The sequence below is a fragment of the Myotis daubentonii genome, chromosome 1, assembly GCF_963259705.1.
Source record: "Myotis daubentonii chromosome 1, mMyoDau2.1, whole genome shotgun sequence".
NCBI lineage: Eukaryota > Metazoa > Chordata > Mammalia > Chiroptera > Vespertilionidae > Myotis > Myotis daubentonii.
Window position 1 is genome coordinate 208,433,221 of NC_081840.1, and position 23,687 is coordinate 208,456,907.

Sequence of the window (23,687 nt, forward strand, 5' to 3'; positions counted from 1 at the left end):
GCCCGAGCTGTTTTGGCTCCGTGGATAGAGTGTTGGCCTGCAGACTGAAGGGCCCCGGGTTCGATTCCGGTCAAGGGCACATGCCCGGGTTGCGGGCTGGATCCCCAGTAGGGGGCGTGCAGGAGGCAGCCAATCAATGACTCTCTATCATCATTGGAGTTTCTATTGCTCTTTCCTCTCCCTTCTTCTCCCTGAAATTAATAAAGACATATTTTTTTAAAAACAACAAAAACCTGTAATAACATCGAGCAGTTGCACTGCAGTGGCACACACGCCGGCAGAGGGGATGTGAGGGCATCTCCCAGACCTCTCCCCAGGACACAGGGCCCTGAGGAGCTTTCACAGTCATCGCAGGGGCAACCTTCTCTTTCTGGTGTATTTGTGAACGGCCCGTAGGCACCATCAGCATGTGGCAGCGGTTCTGCTCCGGGTGGTCACACAGGTACCTCAGTACTTCTAGAGCAGTGGTTCTCAACCTTCTGGCCCTTTAAATACAGTTCCTCATGTTATGACCCCCAATCATAAAATTATTTTCACTGCTACTTCATAACTGTAATGTTGCTACTGTTATGAATCGTAATGTAAATATCTGATATGCAGGATGGTCTTAGGCGATCCCTGTGAATGGGTCGTTCGACCGCCAAAGGCGTCGCGACCCACAGGTCGAGAACCGCTGTTCTGTAGGATGGGAGGATCCTCGTGCACTGGGCTTAAGTAGGTTGCCTTTGGTAATTGTGTGTGTGTTCCCCCTGAGATACTGTGATTAACAACTCGGGAAGGAGTCTGGACCGGGAGGCTGAGACGGGGAAGGTTGAACTGGACTGAAGGGGTCACTTTGGGACAGTTGGCTGCGTTTCCTCATTTTATTGTGACATTCACTTTGGGAAACTTTACAAGATCCCCCACCCCCACCCCGTCCCGGGAAGGTGGTCTCTTCCACTGATGCAAGCTCAGAAGGACCCAACCCTCCGAGGGGGATAAGGGGCCCCGGCTGCAGGGTCAGGTGAGGATCCCAGTCCGGCCACCCGGCCACCCTGGTGATGATCAGCAAAGCGGATGCTGCAGCCCGCACGGGTCCTGGGGATTTCTTTCTTTACACGTCTTTGGATTGTTTACCTGTTGCGATACGCACACGATGCTTTTTATATTACTTTAATTGGATAACTGAACTTTTAAAAGGCAAGGAGCGTCATCTCAAAATATCTGCAAATGATAAAAGAACAAACGGAGCTTGTGCTTTAAGGTTTGTCACGAGCCTGGCCATCCTGCAGGCCTCGCGGGATGTGGTGCTCATAACAAGCGGCAGGAACTGAGACCGGCTGTCACGGAAGCACATTTTCCCCGTTTCCCTCCACTTCTGGCATTAGAGGGTACATTTTGCCTCGTCGTTATTAAAGTGCCTAACACGGACTTGATTCATTCTCTCTCCCATTGTCTTTTTCTAGGTGCTAACAACTAACAGAGCTCATGGGGTTTGCACTTTTTACGATGAAAAAAACTGCCTTCTTATAGATAAATGAGCTTAGAAGTTTTTATAATTCCACTTCTAGTTATCTATTCCAAGAAAAAAATCTGAGCACACACACAGAAAGTTAGGCAAGATGATATTTATCATGACACTTTCTAATAGCAAAAAAGTCACACTGTAATTTTCCAACAATAGGGATGGGGAGAAGGGGGTGACGAGGAGGTTTGACTTTGGGTGGTGGGCACCTGGTGCAATCTACAGCTCTTGTAACATAGAAACCCACACCCGAAACTGCATGTTCATGTTGCCCAATGTCACACCAATAAATTAAATTTTTTAAAAGATAGGGATGAGATAGCACATGATGTAGCAGCTAAAGGCTCATTAGGAATACCTCGCAGGGGCTTTTATGGTAAATTGATGGAGAGTGACCTGTGACCTATGACCTGTGACCTGTGAGGAATTTCACGTTCCTGACTCTGTCTTCCAGTGCTTTGCTGTGCGCTCCCTGGGATGGGTAGAAATGGCAGAGGACGACCTCGCCCCTGGGAAGAGCAGTGTTGCCGTCAACAACTGCATCCGGCAGCTCTCTTACTGCAAAAATGACATCCGGGACACGGTCGGCATCTGGGGAGAGGTGAGTAACGCGTGGGGGCAGTGAACGGCAGGCATGGTTCCATCCCGCTGGCTCCGTGGAAGCCGAGCTCTGTGGGGCGTGGTCCTGAGGGGCGACGGGGGTGGAGCAGGTGTGTTTCCCCACAGAGGCAGGTAGTGTGGGCAGGAGGCACCGTTAGCAGTGTCTGGTCCCAGGGAGGACGGGGCCCTGGGAGAGAACGTTCTCCACGTCGCAGTGACAGGGTCTAACCTGCGAACCCTGAGTCCCCAGGAATCCACTGTGGACGTCAGGGCCCAGAAAACCCCTGGGATTTGGCGTGCACAACTGGGCGTGCGAGGATATAAGAAGAAGACCCATGGCCCTCTCTAAGTATGTCCTCAAAGGGGAATGTGGCCCCCACACATACACACAGAAGTGTCGATGCGGCCGCTCTAAAAGTTGGAAAAATTTTTCTTTCAAACATATTCTTTATTGACAATCTGAAAGTCAACTTTGTACATGAGCTTTGAAATCGAGACCTATCTACTCTTTCTCTCTTTGAACAAAGTAAATCCACTTTGAAATATCAGTTGAGATCATTTCAGAAAGGAAAACAATACGTATCAATATGAAAGACCCATAGAAATCATGGAAATGTGAAAAACCGATCCCTGCCGGGCTCTGAGACCTGCCAGCCGGCACGCCGGGAGCGTCTCAGGGTAGAGCTGCCACACGAGTCTACCCGGCTTGGTCCCTCCCAGTGGGCAGAGCCTTTGGCTTTGGGAGGCCCAGCGAGGTGTTTCAGCTGAACCAGGCCGCAGGAAATGCATCTCCCAGCTGGTGAGGGGGACTTGACCGCACTGTGGGCCACACCCTGAAAAGCGTGTTTGGCATGTCAGGTGTTGATGTCAGCCACAGCGAGCCCCTCAGTCTGTTAGTCCCGCAAAGTGTTTGCCATGAAGCAGCTGCACAGAAGGGGGCTGTACCGGGAGCCATCCACTCACGGGTCTGGCTGAGGACCTCCTTCAGGCTGCAGCCAGTGCTTCAGTCTTGGTGGAAAGGGACAGAGAGAAGAAGGCACCAAAAATCCTTAGCAACTCTGTTATCTCGAAGCACATCCCTGGTGGCCCCAGGCGGGCCTGGGCCCTGCTCTGCTCTCTGGATCCCCAGTCTCAGCAGTCATGCAGCTCCTGGCACTGCTGTGTGGTCTGGAGGCCAGGAGCCCAGCCTGTAGCTGAAGGACAGTGTAGGGTGTTGGCAGCTGGGCTCCTCTTCTTGCTCTGCGAACCGTTGCTCAGCTACTGACCAGCATCCGTGAGATGCTGGGCAACTGAATCTCTCCAGGACCCGCACCTCAGTCACGGTTAACCTGCAAACTAGTTAATGAAGGATTGGCCCTTTGCCCAAGGCCTGGACACAGCTGTGACCTTGAAGTGGCCACAGACACATGGACCCTGTCCCCCTCCCCCACACAAGCTGAATGAGCTGCAGTTCCCCAGCAAGGATGCTTGGGGTGCCGTGGATCTGAGGTAGCAGGCAGCCTGCCGCTCCGGCTCCGCAGTCCTGCGCGGGCTGTGCTTTCCGCCATGGCTCTCTTCTGGAAACAGCTCCCCTGCCCTTTGGGGAGATTTCAGATGATCCTGGATCGCAGACATAGACTCTCAGCTTACACGTTGGCCAGCAGAGGCACCGAAACCCATGTCTGCCACGGAAGCAATGGAGCTTGTATTCACTCTGAGAACCTTGGATGGGGACCTAAAACATCCTTCTCAAGTGCCAGGCCTCAGAGGAACTCAGTTGTCCTGCTTTGGGGCTTGAAGACCCACCAGGAAGCCTCACCGTTCTCCCAGCCAGGCCTCCCTCGCTTCAGTGTCACAGCACCAGGGGTGACCGTGACCTTCAGGAGGCACAGCCTTTCAGTTGTACATCAGAGTTGAATCATTTCTTAAAATTATGCTTCAGGAATTTCAGGGGAAATAAAGTTGAATAGTTAGCATTCCCGCCCTCAAAGGGCCAACCCCTGTGGGGGGACAGGAGTCCAAAGCCGAAAGCCTGAGTGGTGATGTGGGAGAGAAGAAGCCATGACCTCCCCCTGCGGTGGTGTATGCACAACACCCTGTAGCTAACGGCATCACAGGCTGTGTCAGACCTGGAGCAAGGTACATGCCAGCCACATCACACAGGCATGAAGTGGCGTGACATGCTGTGGCTCTGAGAGGCCGTTGAGGGGGCCTGCTGGGGTCTGGCCAGGGGAGGAGTAGGGAGAGCATGGTTGTGTGAGGACGCCGGGCCTGGAGCTGGTGGGGGACCAGATTCTCCAGGGAGCCCACCTTTTTCTTGAAGATGCAGAAGTGTAAATAATGACAAATTAGAGCCGCCTAGAAAGCAGGCCAGGGACACTTTCCAGAGGACTTGGGGAGGGAGAGGGAAGTTGGGATGTGAGGAAATATGAAAGACCTATGAACTTTTTACTCGGGAGAGGGTGTTTCTCCCTTTAGGACATGGCGGAAAGCACAGCCCGCGCAGGACTGCGGAGCCGGAGCGGTTCTCAACCTGTGGGTCGCGACCCCTTTGGCGGTCGAACGACCCTTTCACAGGGGTCGCCTAAGACCATCCTGCATATCAGATATTTACATGACGATTCATAACAGTAGCAACATTACAGTTATGAAGTAGCAACGAAAATAATTTTATGGTTGGGTCACAACGGGAGGAACTGTATTTAAAGGGCCAGAAGGTTGAGAACCACTGCTTTAGGAGAACACATTCAAGACCACGGGGTGGCTTCTTTAGCTCCTTGAAAGGACATCCTAGGCAGCCGCAGACATGGCGAAGGCGTGTGCACTTCGGGAGGAGGGTAACGGGCTCTCTTTGGCTCCAGGGGAAGGACATGTACCTGATCCTGGAGAACGACACGCTCAGCCTGGTGGACCCCATGGACCGCACGGTGCTCCACTCGCAGCCCATCGTGAGCATCCGCGTGTGGGGCGTGGGCCGCGACAACGGCCGGTGAGTGCCCGGGGGCTGGGCTCCTGTCCCCTCGCCAGGCACCCCGGGTGTAGCTCCACACCTGCTGCTGCACTTCGCTGAACATGCAGTGACGGTAGACTTCCTTTAGAAATGTAACACATTACAGCTGATTTCTGTCCCCACCGCGGAAGCCCTCCACGCGACTTCCCCTCCTGGTTTCCGTACCTCAAACCTTTTGTCAGTTCTGGATCCTGCCTTCGATTTCTGCATGTTTCTCCTCCTGCTCATCCTCAGTCAGCGACGTTCCCAACGCACCAGGCTCCCTGAACCCTCACTTCCTTTCCCCCTGCTCTGCATCCTGTTTTAATCCTCCACTTCGTTCGGTTGGGTCTGGGCCGTTCCCCACGCCTCCCCCTGGTACTTTCTCTGCAGAGGGCTTGTGTGGGGGAGCAGTTTGCCGGGGGTGAGGGGGGGGTGGTGGGGGGACCAGCTGCACAGCCTGAGCCACCACCTTCAGGTCACTGTGTCAGGATCACCAGGAACTCCTGGGGCTTGGGGTGGCTGAACTTTTTTTAACATTTGAAACATCTGGTCATATCAAATCTCCATTCAGTGCGCCTTTTTCTGAAATTCTGCTGAAAATGTGTGCTGGACAGAAGTGCTTCTTACTCAGGTGTGTGGTGAACTTTTTGTCCTCCAGGCTGACTGGAAGTTCTGATGTTCATGTTCATATTCTATCTAAAAAGTGGCCCTTATCACAGACGTCCGCGGATGCCACCGTTCAGCAACTGGGCTCCATTAAATGCACTGAACTCTCGCATCACAGCTGACCCTTGAGCAACGCAGGCTTAAACTGCTTGGGTTCTCGTATTGGACCCAAGTAGTTCAAACCCATGTAATTCAAGGGTCAACTGTATTCTCCAGCTCGGCTGGAAATTGGAGTGTGTGAGTGCCGACTGAACTTACATGTGGCTTTTCAACTGCTCGGGTGGGTGGTGCTCCTCACCCCTGCGCTTGTTCCGGGGTCAACTGTTCATTTAATCTTCGGCAACTCTCGGCGTAACTGAGGACCTCGTAGCTTTTAGGGATGCGCTATAGGGTGGTTAGTTACTGCGTTGTTGAAACTGGGTAAGAACATTGTCAACACGGGTGAAAACCCCAGGCAGCAGCGAGGTGGCCCTCCTGGTTCCGTCCTTGGGCAGCTGGTTTATCGGAGCGTGTGGTCGTCCCTCGAGCTCTGCCTCGGGTTGCCCCTGCCTTGGTTCAGCTGCAAGTTCTACGCCAGAAAGGAAGATGGTTAGGCATCCACCGGTCAAAGAACAAGCGTGCTTGCTGGAACCAGACTCGAGGAGTGGTCTGCAGAAGAAAGGGGAGGTGTCCTCTGACTGCTGGTGGGATAACCCTTCCGGGGAGCACGGTTGTGCCTGAGCTTCTGTAACGGAGTGCCGATGGGTGGCCGCTGGGCCAGGTGCTGTGCGGGGAACGAGTGGGTAGGTGAAGTGTACACGCCTGCCGTTCACTCGCTCGGCAGAGCTGTGGCACGAAGTGGATACACGACACGAATTGATTAATTTTACAAGGGAAACACCTGATACTGTGCTCATCATTAAAAATGTTCAGCCTTGATGGGAGGGTGTAAGATACTTGATCGTTCCCTGGTTCCTGTGCTCAGGCGGGAGCCAAGGTGAAGATCATTATAAACACGCACAACGAGGTGGGGTTGTGTTTTCTTAAGGGTCCGCTGTGAGAGGGTTTCACTGATGAGGTTTTCAGCCCAGTCCAACTCTTTAAAGTGAGGCCAAATGCTGCATGTTCGGGGAAAAAAAATGATTCACATTCCAGTTGACTGAATTATTTAAGCTCTGAGCCTCGGTTTCTGTCATCTGTGAAATGCGGATCATAATAAGGACCACAAAGCATGTTACGTGTGCCTGTGTGTGAGTACAGTAACTGGCACAGTGACGGGACGCGGCAAATGCTTAATGGGTGTGAGCTCTGGATTTGTCAAAGCACAGGCGGATGCCGATAATTACCTGGCTTCCTTTCAAAGACGGGGAGCGGCCTGGCCTCAGGGAGTTTCCAGAGCAGCTTATCACGTGATGCAGAGGAAGAGAGGCAAATGATGCAACTGATGCAACCCCGAGTTCAGTTGTCCCGCGGAGCAGGAAGAGCCTCACCCTCTGCACGCCCCCGCCCCCCCCCATGGCAGTGTAAGTTAGGTCACATTGCCGTGGGCTGGGTGACCCATGTTTTTTAAACCACTTCTTGCTCGGTGTTAGCGGATACGTGTTATTTAGACATTGCTGGGGTGTTTGTTTGTTTTTTCCATTTTTCCCATCACCATTTATCCCCTTTGCCCTCTTCCACCTCCACCCACCCCACCCTCTGCAGTCACCACACTGTTGTCCGTGTCCATGAGTCCTCTCTCTCTCTCCCTCTCTCTCTCTCTCTCTTTTCCTTTTTTGCTCAATCCCTCCAACTTCTGTAATTTAGAAACTCGCTCGGGGTCCCCTGTCGCTCTCGGGACCTGAACAAGCTCCCGTGCTGGTTGGGGCCTCGGGCCAGATCGCAGCAAATAAACATGCATGTTTGCCGGCGGAGGGCCCTGTCTCCCCCGCTGGTCCCTGAGCTTTCACTCCCCAGAAGAAGGGGCCTTTGCATTCCTGCCTCTTTTTTTTCTTTCTTTTGCTTTTGATCCTTTTCTCTTTTTTTTACAGCAATTTACAAGAGCAAATTCAATTCGTAATGCCGCCAGGGGAAGGGGCTTGCGCTTTGCATGAATAAAACATAAAAGTGTTTCGTTTTGCTTGTGAAAACGAGCCTGTTTCTCATTCTCTTTCGTGGCTTTCCTTGCCGAGGGGCTGGGATCCCTTCGGGGGTTTCTTGACGCGGTTAACGTGGAGAAGGAACGTATGTACACCAGAGGCTGGAAGGGCACAAGTCCCTCCGGAAGTTCAGAGTGCTTCACTCAGCCACGCGAGTTCCGAATTTATGAAGTTATTTTGGGTTTAGCATATTCTTAAGGCTTTCCAGCGGTTTTGATGTGCTCTGCAGAGATTCCTTAGGGAGTGCGTTTACTGTAGGTGAGGGGGTGATCGGAGTGTGACCTCCTTTCCCCCACGGGTCCCCAAGGTGGATTTGAGAAGCTTCTTACGATGAAGGGGTGGCAGTCACATTGGTTCTCTGTGGGGGTTGGTGGTTGCTCGATGGGGCTGAAGTCTTTGTCTTGGTCCCAAGTCAGGCCTGCCTGTGGCATTTCTTGGGGCACGTCTGCATTATTGCTGGGCAGAGGGAGGGCTGCCTCTGCGCCCTGGGCCATTCTGTACTTTGGTTCCTTTTGATCACCGTGGGGTACGTGTGAAGGCTGCAGACATGGAGTGGGGCACGGGGTTTCCTGAGCCTTGTATTCCGATCAGAGGCAGCACCAGGCGCACCCACACGGACCTGCTCTGCTCCTGCCCTCGTCCTCTGGGTGTGAGTGGCTCTGGGCCTTCAAGCTGGCGTTTTGCCCCCAGGGCCTAGGCAGACAAACCCAGTGCCACCTGTCATCTCGTCTCTGTGGGCCTGCCAGGCTGCCTTTCCCAGGAGGGGGCGGGCTATTTCAGGGGGCCGCTGCTGGACCACAGCTCTCTTTACAGATTGGGGCCCTGGGGAAAGCTTCGTCCCTGTTCTCTTATAGAGGAATCAGAACCAGGCAACGTAATTTCTGAACATAGGGGACTTTTAATAGGGACTCCTCTCTCCTCTTGTGGCGGATATGGCTCCATCATCTGGACACACAGGTCCTTATGTACGTTGCCAATGGGCAGTGGAGTGTGCTAGTCCACCTGCTTCCCTTGAGGAAGGAACATAGTCACAGGACTTCAGGCCCCATCGTGGGTTCTCCCTAGTATTTCCATAGCAGTGTGCCATGGAGCACTAATGAAGTAAGACAGTCGTAGACTTTCCTTGAGAAAAGAAAAAGGTTCTAGGGTCAGTGGGGAAGCTGAGACCTCCTGGGAGGTTTCCCTGTGCTGACGAGCCCTGGGACCCGCCAGGAACACATTTCCAGACCTGAGCGGACCCCTTTTCTCCATGGAAACGCAGTCACATGGAGCACACTTTGGGGAACGCTGCTTTGGCCAGTCAACGCATTAATTTGAATTAGTGACAGCAATAGATGGCTGCTTTTGCTTATACGAAAAGAATTGAATTACTGCTCATAAACAACCGCTGTAAGTTGGAGACCCCGTTGGGCCTGCTCTGATAAAGGTCACAGTCCTTCAGCAGCGGCGGCGGCTGTCACAGCCACTGTGCACAAGCGCTCTTTAAAAGTGCATTCTTCGGCTGTCCATGTCGACCCAGTGACATTGCTTATGGTTATGGTTTGCAGAACAAAAACTCTCCTCCTAGAACACGTTTTATACACTTCTTCTGTTTTTTATGAATGATTTTTAATAAAGTTTTACCAGGTCATAGATTATTCATAAACTTCCAAATGAGTTGACCTTTCATTGTTTTATCTGGTTAGGCTCTCAGGGAACTTTTACCTAAAGAATATAGTGCCAAGCGTGCAGAATATTTCCCCCTACGCTCTTCTCCTAGGCTATTCCCAGCCGGCTTTTCCCCACAAGCCCCTGGTTTAAGTTGTTGTAGAAGGCTGTTGCCGCACACAGTTCATGCTCCTGTTTTCCTGACAGTGTTGTTTTGTTGCTTTACTTTCTTTTGAAAATATTGCTTAATTTGGGGGCATGTTTTGCATGGGGTAGATTCATTAAAATGTGCAAAACTTTGACTCACGCGAATTGATATTGAAAAGGTGGTTTATTCACCCAAGGTTTTCTGCCTCCTCATTGTAGAGATTATGAAGCTGGGAACAGTAGGGTGTGACTTCCCTTTGGTGGCCCGTCTGGCAGTGGCAGGGCATAAACAGACCCCGGGGATCTCCCTCTGTCCAAAGAGGACGCTCCCCTGTTAGTCCAGACAAGAGATGATGGATGGTCTGAAATGACGGGGGCGTGAGGGGAGACAGGGCTCTGTGGCCTGTCCCTGCCCTGAAGGATCTGGCTTCTTAATTGATGAGAAAAGACACAGGTGTGAATTGAAAGCAGAGGTTGACAAACTATGGCCCCGAGCTAAGCACGGCCTCACATCTCTAGGGCAGGGATGGCAAACCTTTTGAGCTCGGCGTGTCAGCATTTTGAAAAACCCTAACTTAACTCTGGTGCCGTGTCACATATAGAAATTTTTTGATATTTGCAGCCATAGTAAAACAAAGACTTATATTTTTGGTATTTATTTTATATAGGTCAGTGCCATTTAACAAAGAAAAATCAACCAAAAAAATGAGTTGACACGCGTGTCATAGGTTCGCCATCACTGGGCTAGGAGGTTGTCTGAAAAAATAGAAATTAGCAAAGAATACAGATGTGGGGACCCCGCATGCCAGGGTCCTTCAAGCCTAGAGACCAGCATCCGCCACGCAGGGCGGGCGTCCTCCTCAGCGTGAGAGCATCTGCTCCCTCGGGCGCCACCTCCAAGCTTCTAGGGGTGAATGATTCCCCCCTGTGTCCTTTGTTCCCTGAGGCCACTGCCCCACCTCGCCATCGCTCCTTCCGGGTGACCTCTCCGTGTTCCCTTTTGGCGTGTTTAGTTTCCTAGTGATCTTATGTGATCTCTCTGTTCAAGTAACCGTGCGCTTTCTGCTCCTGCCAGTGCGCTCCCTGGTTGACCTTCCAGCGAGTTGGTGCTGGCTAAGGAGGCAGCCAGCACAGGGCAGAGGCGGCTGCTGGAGCAGCTTTGTTGAGCAGCCGCCAGTGGAGCTGTCCTTTCTGTTCAGCTGCACCCACAGCAGGCGACACACAGCACCTGTGCCAAGGAGGCCTCCTTGCTAATTGGTAGAAGTTGGCAGCGACAAAGGGCAGTTCTGTTTCAGGTGGCAGGAATGTAGAGATAGCGGGCTGCTGGGTTTTTGAGTTAATCTGAGAGTTATCTCTATTTTTGCTTGGCTGTTGTTGCTTTTCCCAGGAGTAATGGTGGCGGGGTGGGGGGGGGGTGGGGGGACTGGTCTCTACGTGGAGGATGGAGACTTTGTAATGACGTCTGGTCAGAGGGTTCTCTGAGCCAGACAGTAATGAATGATGGATGGATTCCAAACCCGCGGATGAAAGTTTAATCCGGGGATGCGGTCCTGCCTCAGGAGAAGGGTCCTCGGGGACACCGCTGTAACTCTCTCCCCGGGCTGCGGTGTTACCTTGACCTCTAGAGCTGATTTCTTTTTCATGCAGCCCCTTGAGACGAGGAGGCGTTGGGTTTGCTTCACCATTTTGCTGATTAGAGTGCAGTTATATTTTATCTCTTTAGAAGTGGCTTCCTTGCCTTCTAGTAATCATGCCGGGATGCTTGTGAATACTTTCAGCTTAGAATAACCTTTAAGGGAAGACATTGTCAGGGGTCATCCAGGTAGTTCCCCTCAGAGGAATGTGTGAGGGCACTTCCAGCAGGCCTTTCACAGTGAGGCTGTCCCTGCTGGTGCATTTGTGAAGATGGCGGTATCTTCTGAGGATCACATCATCCATTTTGGTAACTGGTTCAGCGCATGATCTAGCATTTCTTATGAGCATGTTTCAGCACCAGCCGGTGAAGTGTGGAGGCCTGAGGTTGTTGTGGGGAGAGAGAGAGAGAGAGACAGACAGAGGAAGAAACAAAGGGAGAGAGGGAGGGAATGAGGGAGGGAGGGAGGAAAGAGGGGAAGGAGGAAGGGTAGGAGGGAGGGGGGAGGGAGGAAGGGAGGGAAGGAGGGATCATGCTGATCCCTGAACAGCTTCCACTGCACACCTCCCCAGAGTCCCAAGCCAGATGAGGATTGGGGCTTTGTGGATGCAGTTGGGAGAGACCAATCATGCTTGGCTGCAGTGATTCTCAGTGTCAGCCCTAAAGTTTAGGTCTTTGGAATACTTGGAGCAGTCCAACAACAGAAGGAAGAGTAATTTTAGTGAAAAAATAGCTTAATAATCCACATATACATGGCTTAGAGTCTTAGAAGAGAAAGTTGTCGTTCTTCTAACCCAGAGCCTGGCTTGGTTGCTGGCATGTTGCATAAGCTCAATAAATAGTTAGGTGTGGGATGAATTGCTGAAAGCCTCATGTTATTGCAGATGAATGGGCAGTCGCTGCTTTCCATGCACAAGTCGTCACCTTGAACTTTTTTACTCAAATGCAATCATCCGAGACTTTTGGCTTCACGGTGAGCCTGATAATTGGGAACATAGCGTAGCTCCTGTGATCTGTTTCGACTCACAGAACACTTCTGACACCAAATGTGTGGGTTTTACACACCAAGCAATTCTCCAGTTCTCTGCGGATACCAACCGGATGTCCTACATTTAATTCAATTCTAACTACCTGAAGATTTCACAGTTCCTTAAGATTGGATGCCAATCACAAGTCCAGAACACTGACCAACTGCTATACATCGGGGACCACCTCGACCCCTCCTCGGGTTGGGTAATTTGCTAGAATGGCTCATAGTCTCAGGGAAACATCATAAAGGCATCCTAAATAATAAAGGGCTAATATGCAAATTGTCCTCGGGAGCTCAACCGACTGGGAGTTCGACCACTCGCTGTGACGTGCGCTGACCACCAGTGGGCGGTGCAGAATGAAGGGAGTCCCTGGCCAGGAGCCAGTAGCGGGGGGAAAGAAGGCCCCAGGTGGCCCTGATCGCCAGCCAGGCCTAGGGACCCTACCTGTGCACAAATTCCATGCACCAGGCCTCTAGTTTATAAATGGGCAACCAGATAAAGAAGCAATAGGTTGTGATCTGGAAGAGTTGCAATCACAGGAGCTCCTGTCCTCAAGAAGTTTGGAGTGTTCCACCATCCTGCACCTGGACATGTTCACCAAAGCGGAAGCTCTCCCAACTTTGTGGCTTAGGGGTGTTATAAAAATCTCATCACATAGGCAGGTTCGTTCAATCATTGACTGTTGGTGATTAGCTCAGTGTCAAATCCCTCTCCCCTCCCGGTGAGACTGAAAAACTAAATATGTATTTCTTATCATAATATAACATCACTGTAGCAGTTAGTCACTGGAGAAGACAGATTTGAGAACATCAGGTGAGACTCAAGGAGTCCCATCACGGACAGTTATGTGAAGTGTGGAGATCTAGTTGGTCAGCTGAAGGAACAGTGGAATAGGAATCCCACCGTTTGCTTGTAATGATGGGTTTTTTTTCATGCAGTGATGTTGGGGACACTTAGGGTCCCAGCCTCTACATCTGCTGTGGGGTCACTGCTGGGGTGGCACATCTGTGGAGGAGCTTCCTTAGAAGCGTCACACGTTCTTCCCAATTGTACTGTTTTCATGAAGATAGTAATGTTTCCTTGAACTGCTGCCTGGGTCAAACATATAAAAAATTGGGAGGAACTTAAACACATGGGAGATTAGCATTATTCTCTCTTTGACTTTAAATATATAAAATCTAGAGGCCTGGTGCATGAAATTTGTGCACGGGTGGGGTCCCTAGGCCTGGCTGGTGAACAAGGCCGGTCAGGTTCCCTGCCTCCCCGCCTCCTCCTTCCCTCACTGCCTGCGTGCCGGCCGCCATTGCCACCACGTGGTTTCCCACCTCCTCACCTCCCTGCCTCCCCATCTCTTCCCCTCCCCCCGCCTCCTTCCCTCACTGCCCACGTACCACTACTGCGGGGTTTCCCGCCTCTCCCCCTCCTTCTTCCCTTACCACCCATGTCCCCAGCCAGCCAACCTCCTGGGCCCTTCCCGTGGCCGGCAGGTCCCGATCGCCTAGAAAATTATCTCACTCAGATGTTTCACACCAGACACAAGCCAAAGGGAAACAAAGATTTGAAAGTATTTGGGACAGGGTTGGGGTTGGTGTGCACAATTATAGGCTCTGACAGAGACTGGGGAGGGTGGAGGACTGAGTACAGGGCTCACAGACTTGTAATGGCGAGGGTCTCGGGGGAGAGCACAAAATGGTCAACTGGACGTGGCTGCCTTTCTCTCCACAAGACGATGCCTCATGTTTCTCATTGCTTCTCTAGGCCTCGGCACCTACCCTGTCTTGCCCAGTTCGCCCCTTTCAATGAGTGGCTGCAGGTGCATGTTCAAGGGCCACTTTTTCCTGCACAGAGCACCTGGCTCGTTGGAAACCCACCCTCAGGCAGGGCTCATGGCCATGCCCTATGCCCTGAGCTGCCCAGCCCGGGATGTCATGATAGAGTCCAGTCCCTTGTTACTGGGAAATCGTTCATGGCTCCTGCCTCTTGATCCCGAAGTCTGTACCTGCCACCCCTGCAAAGAGAACTCCTAAGTGCGCATCTGTTGGAAACAAAGCCAATCTTTTGCTCAGTAGAACCAAACACTTCTGTGTGGGCCCTGAACCAGGTCTGCACAGGAGGCACACTAAATTGGTAACGACATCCTGGCATATGTTCGGCAGGAATTTTGCAGACATACCAACAGAAGCACCGGTGTCATATTTTTTAAAGTCAATCCTTCTTTGATTAGAAAACCTGTGAAATAGGTGTTTGATTCAAATTGCAAGTATCCAGTTCCCCTGGCCCCAGCCCCTCAGCAGCCCCTACACCCCATCTGCCTTGGGACCTGACTGGAGTGGGGATTGGGATTAAGGAGAAGAGGCCACAGTCATTCCTAAACCTCTAAGCCGCTGTCTGAAGCCCAAAGAGCTCAGCATCCATTTCAGCTGCCTTTGGAAGAAGCTTCTCTCCTCACTGCTACCACGAGGTTATAGACCGTGAGGATGGCCCTGCTTGGCTACCCTGGCCTTGGTCACCTTTGCTCTGCGTGTGGTAGCAGCTGCCTGCTGGAATGCCAAAACATGCCTGTTAAACTCAAAACTAAGAATAACGTCTTTAACCATCCACTCACCTAACCCCATCTTCCTAGTTATTCATTCTCCTATGTTCTAGATTCATGCATTCATTCACTCGTTTCTGCATACATGCATTCACTCACTCACCCAACTCCTCCTAGTCCACCAGCTGCACAAATCAACAACATGGGGGTCCTCCTACTCTCCCTACATTCAGGGAGAGGTCAGCCCTAATGATTCCGCCTCTTTAGTACTTAGGTCAAAGAATAATTTTTAAAAAGTTAAAAACAGACTCATATATGCAGTAAGTAATCAGCAAAGCTGGAAACAATTCAGATGTCCATCAGCAGGTGAATGGATAAGCAAATTGTGGTATGTCCATACAACGGATGTCCACTCAGCAGCAAAAAGGAATCAACTACTGATATTCACAGCATAGCTATTCTCCAAAGAATTTTGCTGAGTGAAAGAAACCAAACGGCCTCCCTCAAAAAAGGTTCATACTGTATGATTTTACTTACATCAAATTCTAGAAAATGCAAGGTCAACGAATCTATGCTGAGGGAAAGTAGATCAGTGGCTACCTGGGGAGGGACCTAAGGCAGGGATTATAATGAGACAAGAGGAATCTTTGGAAGTTACAGACATATTCACTGGCTTGGTTGTGGGGATAGTTTCACAGGTGTAGACACATGTCAAAACTTATCAAATTGTATGTTTTAAACATATGCAGTTTATTATATGTCAGTTATACCTCAATAAGGCTGTTTTTAAAAATGTAATTTTAAACATATACAATGAGTAACATGTCAAAGATGTGTCTAACTCATGATTGAGGGAACCAGCAGGACACCTCAGAGCCAGGTAAAGGAATAGGAAAGACAGAATCTTCCAGAACTGATAATCAAGCCACCAGGAAGCACGGGTGCTTTGAAGAATCACAGAGATCCCAAGCAGGATGAATTAAACACACACACACACACACACACACACACACACACACACACACCTGTACGTATGTATACATATATGTATGTATTTATACACACATCACGTTGAAGGGAGTTTTATTTTAATTGCTGATTATGTGTATGTTCACCTACATAAAAATAAATTTTGCAAGGACAGTCATTAGATTTTTTAAGATTGTGTGAACCCTACATTCTTTCTAGCCATCTATTTTCTGTGTTATTGGCTTTCAAACTATCTTGTCATGACCCATAAAAAACATAGTTTATGACATGACCTGATTTCCCCCTTAGCCACCCTCCTCCCTTTTTCCTCTGTCTCCTTTACTCACTCACGTATCACTAACAACAATTTCACACAGTGTTTACCTTCACTGTGTGTTCGGCCTTTGGTGTTTTCCGTCTTTGCTACTCTATTCTATTTAACTGTTTAAATGCCGCCTATCACCACGAATTGGTCATAGTCTGAATAACACTGATCTTGGTTAACTTTTCCAAAAAGTTTTGAGCTGAACACTGTACCAGTTTAATAACTTGTGTATAAAGAGAAAGAAAACCAATGAACTTCCAGAGGGTCAGCTTTTTGGGGTCTGCCAGGTTAGGAAAGGCTGAAGAGCACTGATCTAGGAATTCTCAATGATAATTATGTGTCAAGTGGTATTTTAACAAAGCTAAACTTTTAGACTTTTCATTTGCTTAGCACTTCACCCCCCATGCCATCACTGAAAAGCGCTGTTTGATTATGAGGGAAGCTTTCATTGCAGTCAGTGACTATTATCTTTCTTAAATAATTTGGTTAAGAGTGATAATTGCATAGTTTATCATGTTTCCCTTTTTGCCAGGAAGTTTCAAGTTAAATTAAACCGCTAATTATAGTAATAATAGTAGATTGAACCATATGACTGCTATTATTGTGGATCAGAAATGGTTGAATGTGGTTTAAATTAATATTTAGCCTAATTGATTTACAGAATTACTTCTTCCTTCTAGTTGGCTTTAAATTTTACTTTTCTAATTTAAGAGCCCGATAGAATGTGTGTCTTTTATTGCAAATCACTTAATTCTTTTGTGAGGCAAATGGGATATAAATTTTAATAAACAAACAGCATCCAATTATAATACCCCATTAACCAACAGGGTGTTTAAAGTAGATTCCCCCCCCCCCCAATTTCCTACCTATATTAATAAAAAGGTAATATGCTAATTAGACTGGATAGACTGGACATCTTCCAGACATCCTTCCAGACAAAGCCATGTTGGCGGGGGCTGAGGCAGAGGCGGTTAGGGGCGATCAGGCAGGCATGTAGAGTGGTTAGGGGTGATCAGGCAGACAGGCAGGTGAGCAGTTAGGAGCCAGCGGTCCCAGACTGTGAGAGGGCCTAAGCCAGCAGTCGGACATCTGAGGAGTCCCGGATTGGAGAGGGTGCAGGTCAGGCTGAGGGACCCCGCCTCCCCCGCTGCACGAATTTTGTGCATCGGGCCTCTAGTTATTCAATAATTGGGAAATGCTACAATGCATTCTGCAATAGGAGTATTTTGAGGGTGGGTTGTTTTTGTTCCTTTCTTTGTTTGTTTACTGTAAAAGTCCTGAGTGGGTCAGAGAACAACAACAATAAAAATATATCTTGCCCTAGCAGGTTTGGGTCAGTGGATAGAGCATTGGCCTGCAGATCGAAGGTTCAATTCTGACCAAGGGCACATGCCCCGGTTGTGGGCTCTGTCCCCAGTAGGGGGCATGTAGAAGGCAGCCAATCAATGATTTTCTCTCTCTCATCATTGATGTTTCTGTCTCTCTCTCTCCCTCTCCCCTCCTCTCTGAAATCAATAAAAATATATATTTACAGTCAATTCGTATTTATTGACCAATCCAAATGATGTTTGTGGCCTTGTACATGAAATAGAGAACAATAGTGACACAGAAACTGCCTCAGGACTAAAGATATTGCTGCGAAAATACTGTTCCCCACCACCAGGGATCTCATTACCAAGATGAGCAGCTATTACCAAAAGCATTAATATCTAATGGATGGTGTAGACTTTCTTCATATACTTCCCCCACCAATTTGGTAGCCTAGAGTAATTACCTGTGCCCCTTTCTTCCCCAAAGGAATGTTTTGATTTATCTCTACATACCTTCGAGCTAAAAGTTGCTTTGTCTTTTCTATTGACATATGAGAAGCTATGGAGGATATTAAGAAAGATAAAACTGAATCATATTCATTAAATTCACCAAGTCAGTTTTAAGTCAAGTTGGAAATACAGGGAGGGGAAACGTTTTTAATTAAAGATAAGATTTTAATATGTCTGTACTGTACAAATTAGAATGCTTCTTTAAAAAAAGAAGAAGAAAATGGCCTATGTCTTAAGTCTTTAAATCTTGGCTCACTTTTAATCAGAACGTTTTTAATCATTCTCTTAGGCCTTAGAACCATGCTGTTAGAACAGATTACACTGAAGAAGTATATTAATCAGGACAGGAGGGGAAGAGTCATGGCTGTCATCATCCAGAAGGGGCACCGTCATTTTTTTAAAGCTTTGTGATTATAATTTAACCTTGGTTGTACTGGTGTATTTTTAAGTGACTAGTCAAGTTGGCTTTCTTCATGCCCAAGGCCACATCGTTCTCGTCCAAGCTGTGGAATTTCTTTTCTCCTTCCTTCTTCCTCTGTTGTATGGCCCCATCTACCCCTCTGTTTATTTGTTGGACACCCATGTATTAAGTTCCCACCATGTGTCATCCCTGTGCTTGGCACCAAGGATGTAGCTGCGAATAACATCATGGTCCCTACCCTCATAGAAGTTACTACTAGTAAGTGGAACAGTAAATGATCACACAAGTCGTTGAGTCCATGAAGCACTTTGTAATGTAACTATCAAGCCCCCACAAGTGTTAGATGGCCTCTCTGTCCTTATGGTTTCATCCAGGCCCCACCTCTCCTGTTACCCTTTCTATCACCATTTATATCAGTCAGCGCTGGCTGGGTTATGCTGTAGTAACAACCAAAAGGCTCAGGGGCTTAAAGCACCTCTCATTCTGCTAAATGCCCACGGCAGGTTGGCTGGAGGCCCTGCTCCTTGTGGTCATTGCCCTCATTCTGCATCCAAAGCCAATGAAACAGTCACTATTGAGACTAAAGTGTTGTCAGCCATGGTGGCAGGGCAAAAAGATGCACCCACTCATCGAACTTCTGCCTGGAAATGACACGGACTGCTTTTTCTCACACTCCATTGGCCAAAGCATGTTACACAACCAGCCCTGCCTTCAGAGGTTGGAGAAATACACGCCTCCCCTAGGAAGGGGACCAGATAGTCACACCACCCAGTACCCGTGGTCTCTTGTTATCTCTCTAGTCATGTAGATCTTATTGGAACCTAATGTTTTCAACCTTCGTTGTCCCTAAACGTTGTAGATGTGCATGTCTCCCTAGTGTGCAGGTAATTTCCTGGCAGTCCGCACCGTGTTTTTTATTTCCTTGTATGTGGCTCAAGGTGAGGCTATTCTTAGTGTTCGGTTCCTAAAGATGCTTTTGATTGTATCAAGGAGAATAATTGAACTCTTTCCATAAAAGTTTCCACACAGTGCTTTAGAGTTTATTAAGGGCCTGTGCACACCCATCTCCTGTATTATTATGATGCCTGTTACAGGTCAAGGAAAGTGAGACCGAGAACTTGTACATGTATTGCTCCGTGTTGCACACACAAAAAAGTAACTGAGCTTTGTCTGAAACTGTGAATTTTAAATCCTGTCCTTTCCCTACCCTTATAGTTGTTCATGTGAGCACCCCATTGTTGTTTTTTTGTGTGCTGAGGATCACACAGGGGGAGGGAGAAGGAAGCTTCAGAAGAAGAGTCGAAAGCCCTTGACCAGGAAGGGGGAATAGCTCCTGGTATTTGGTTCCCGGTAAAGCTGAGGGGACACACAGCAGCAGCTCCACTTTGCAATCAGCGGCAGTGTGTTAGTTTCCTGTGGCTGCCTTGGCAAAGTACCACAGCCCGGCTGGATTAGAACAGAAATGCATCCTCTCACGGCCTGGAGGCCAGAAGTTCAGCATTAGTCTCACTGGGCCGGCATCAAGGTGTTGGCAGGGCCAGCCCCCTGGAGGCCGAGGGAAGAATGTGTCCGACTCCCACGGCGCCTGGCTGCTGCCGGCATTCCTCGGCTGTGGCCACCACTCCAGCCCCTGCGTCCTCTGTACAGAGCCTTCTCCCTCAGCTTCTCCTTTGTAGGCACATTTCTGACTGGATTTAGAACCCACCCAGATAATCCAGGGCAATATCTCCCTGTCAGGATCGTCACCTTCACCGTGTCTGCAAAGACCCTTTTTCCTTATAAGGTAACATTTACAGGCCCCTGCCAGGGGTTAGGACCTGATGACACCTTTTCCAACCTCCTGCATTCAGCATGGTAGGGTCCCTTTCGGGGCGCAGGTTAGGTGGTCCCTTGGGAGGACCTTTGCGGTCCAACGCACCCGGTAGATTCCTAGGCCTCATCTGCCTCTTGGCTGTGGGACTCCCGGCAAGTCACTCACTCTGAACCTCCGTGTCCTGTGTAGAGGTGGAGGCCTGAGAACCGACTTGCAGCTTGGTGTCAGATAATAAATCAGAGGGGGCCTGGCCTGGGCACCTGTCAGAGAGCACCTCCCCACCCCCACTGTGCTGTTCTTCACGCACCCTCGGCCATGGGCCTAGTGGGCTGGGGGAAGAGGGTGCTGCCCGTCGAGATTCCTCGAGCACCTCCTCCCAGTTGTTTTTCTCAGTGAAGCTGAAAACACATGCTTTTATTAAATAATTAATCATCCTTTCCTAGAAGGGTGATTCTATTTCATGGGTGAGCAGTCTGCTGCCAGAGAACTGTGTCTTTCTCCCAAGTGATGTATAACATGCCTTGGTATCTACAGTTTTAGACACTTGGATGTTTTCTCTCTCAGCCATTTAAACTGGAAAGTAGTGTAGGGCACAGTCATGGGCACTTTGTCCCTTTAAGAGATAGATACACATGTGCATAGTACAGTGACCTCATATTTTTCCATTTCTGAAGTAGTATGTAGAGCCTATATTAGTGCACATAAATTCCAGTAAATTTTAGTATTGACTAAATACTAAGTATTTAATAGTAAATGGCATAGATAATAAGCCTTCATAGCATTAAGCCTATAAAGAAAAAGAAACAATTATATAATTGACATAGAAATTAATACAATGGAATAAACCAAGAAATAATAAAGCCTTTTTTTTTCTTCTCAGAAGTTTCTGTGACTTCACAGACATTCACTGTCTGCCTTCAGAATAAAAAATTCTGGCCTGATTTGTTTATAAAGCAGCCCCTTCAGACGCCTGCCTTATTTTTAGGAAATTTTTACCCTCATACAAGGATAGTAAGTAGGGGGTTACTCGCCATTTTCTGAAAGGCCCTGGAGTGCGGGGTTGAGAACAGCCATGAGACCAAAACCAGGCTTGATGAGGAGCTCTGTGATCTGTTAGTCATGTCTGCCATGGACAAAGAACAGGAGGCACAGGCGTGATGCAGCATGCCTGTTGAACAGGCAGTTATTGGAATGCACTTCGTCTAGGCCAGTGGTTCTCAACCTTCCTAATGCTGTGACCCTTTAATACAGTTCCTCATGTTGTGGTGACCCCCAACCATAAAATTATTTTCATTGCTGCTTCATAACTGTAACTTTGCTACTCTTATGTCGTAATGTAAATATCTGATATGCAGGATGTATTTAGGTGAACCCTGTGAAAGGGTCATTTGACCCCCAAAGGGTCGCGACCCACAGGTTGAGAACTGCTGGTCTAGGCCCTTACACACTCAGGTTGCCATCAGAGTCATCGGTTAACAATAACTTTTATACAGGAGAAGGTAAAAACTGGGCTGGGGGGGGGGGGGGAATCAAATATTGAATACTCTCAATACCATCATAGCTGAAATGTAGTAGTTTCTTGAAAACTATCTATTAAAGGAAGAAAGGAAGGAGATAGTTGTTTGCCTAGAAAACTGACCTTTTCAATAGGGGAAAACACATTTTTAGGATCCCATTGTGAACCTTGAGGGATCTGAGTGTGTAGCCATGCAGGGTTCAGGACGACCAAGAACACCAGTACGGTGTTCATTTGTGGATAAACAGCATAAATGCAGCGTTCCAGTATTAAATACTTAAAGCATTTGCATTGTCTAACAGCAGACACATGGTGCTTGCAACGGTGTGGCATTTTGTTTAGTTTGCCACATCTCTGGAAGAAAGAAAATGGACATTTAAGATTTGAATCCCAGCCCTGCCAGTCACTATGTGTTCTTGGGCAAATTACAAGCTTGTCTGTACCTCACCTTCCTGGTCAGATAAGAACATTGCCTGCCGCCTAGGAGTGAATGTTACTCTTGCTGAGAGTTGAGAACAGTGTCTGGCAGATATCTAGTAAGTGCTTTTGCCCTCCATTCCCAGCCCTCCCCTGCTGACATCTGACCCCCGCAGGCTGTCCCAGGCTCAGCCTGGGTTTGGCTACTGGGAGGCACTGGAGGCTGGAGGAAGTAGAAGCCAGGGTTCCTCTCCCCTCGGGGGGCCTCCAAGCTGTGGCTCCTCTGAGTGGCCTTGACCTTGACCCCGGGGCTCTGGGTCTACCACCTCCTCCCATGGACCCTTCTCCTGGGAGTGGTAGGTTGCTTCCGGCTCTTGCTAATCTTTGTCCCTCACTGTCCTCTGTTTTCTAACTCTTCCATTACCCATGTCACCAATTCTATTAAATTCCCTCTGTTTCAAATATTTAGAGCAGTTTTTCTTTTCCTTATGTGCCCTGACTGATAAAGACTAGGTAAGTGTGTACTGTCCTTGTATAGTTGCTGCTACTGTTGTTGTCATTGTCTTATAGTCTTTAGAGCAGGGGTGGGGAACCTTTTTTCTGCCAAGAGCTATTTGGATATTTATAACATCATTCACAGGCCATATAGAATTATCAACTTGAAAATTAGCCTGCTATATTTGGTCAAACATTTAATTGACTCACCCCTAATGTCTTGGCAGGGCCAGACCAAATGATTTCACAGGCCTTATATGGCCCACTGGCTGGACATTCCTCACCCTTGCTTTAGAGGAAACTCAAAAGGACACAGACTCAGGAGGTGAAGAGAATTAACCAGGATCCCACAGCTGGTGGGTGACAGACCCCAGCATAAAACCCTTTGCACTGAATCTCTCCTTCCACCAGCCTTTCTATGGGCTGGTATCTTCAACTCTAGTCTGAACTTGCAATGTATTGACTAAGGGCCCCTTGCCTTTTTAGATTTCCACTTATTGGAAGATATGTCTTCTTGGACATATGCTGGGTAAACAGCCATCCTAGTGGCCAGTGATTGCTTTTGGAGTCATAGTTGGCATTGACCTCAGGCCTCATGGGGACCTACCACCATGGGGGGCTTGGAGGTGTTAAAGAGTATTGATTACAAGCAACAGAAAACAATTTGATCTTAAACAAAAGAATTTGGTTGTCTTCTGGAACCCCAAAGTAGGGGTGGCCAAGCCTTGGACAGAACAGGGTCTAAAGCAGTGTCAGGATGAACTTCTGTTTCTCACCTCTCTTCTTGGTTTCATTCTCTTCTCTGCTTCATATGGTAGAAAATGACCAGGTAGGCCAGCCGGCATGACTCAGGTTGAGTGTTGAACTATGAACCATGTGGTCACCGTTCGATTCCCGGTCAGGGCAGGTGCTCAGGTTGCAGGAGGCAGCCGATCAATGATTCGCTCTCATCATTGATGTTTCAATTCCTCTCTCTCTCCTTCTCAACTTCCTCTCTGAAATCAATAAAACTATTTTTTTTTAAAGAAGAAAGTGACCATGCATATTTCTTCTCTAGGCAGT

At 48.8% G+C, this 23,687-nt stretch overlaps 1 protein-coding gene across 10 annotated transcripts in view; it reads left to right on the forward strand.

The window, feature by feature from the left end:
- Positions 1–23,687, forward strand: part of APBB2 (amyloid beta precursor protein binding family B member 2) — a 329,970-nt gene that overhangs the window by 260,606 nt on the left and 45,677 nt on the right. For all 10 annotated transcript variants that reach the window (XM_059672664.1, XM_059672717.1, XM_059672706.1 and 7 more), the window contains 2 exons: positions 1,959–2,105; positions 4,945–5,072. In XM_059672664.1, the coding sequence (XP_059528647.1) occupies positions 1,959–2,105; positions 4,945–5,072 (275 nt within the window). The remainder of the gene's footprint in view (positions 1–1,958; positions 2,106–4,944; positions 5,073–23,687) is intronic.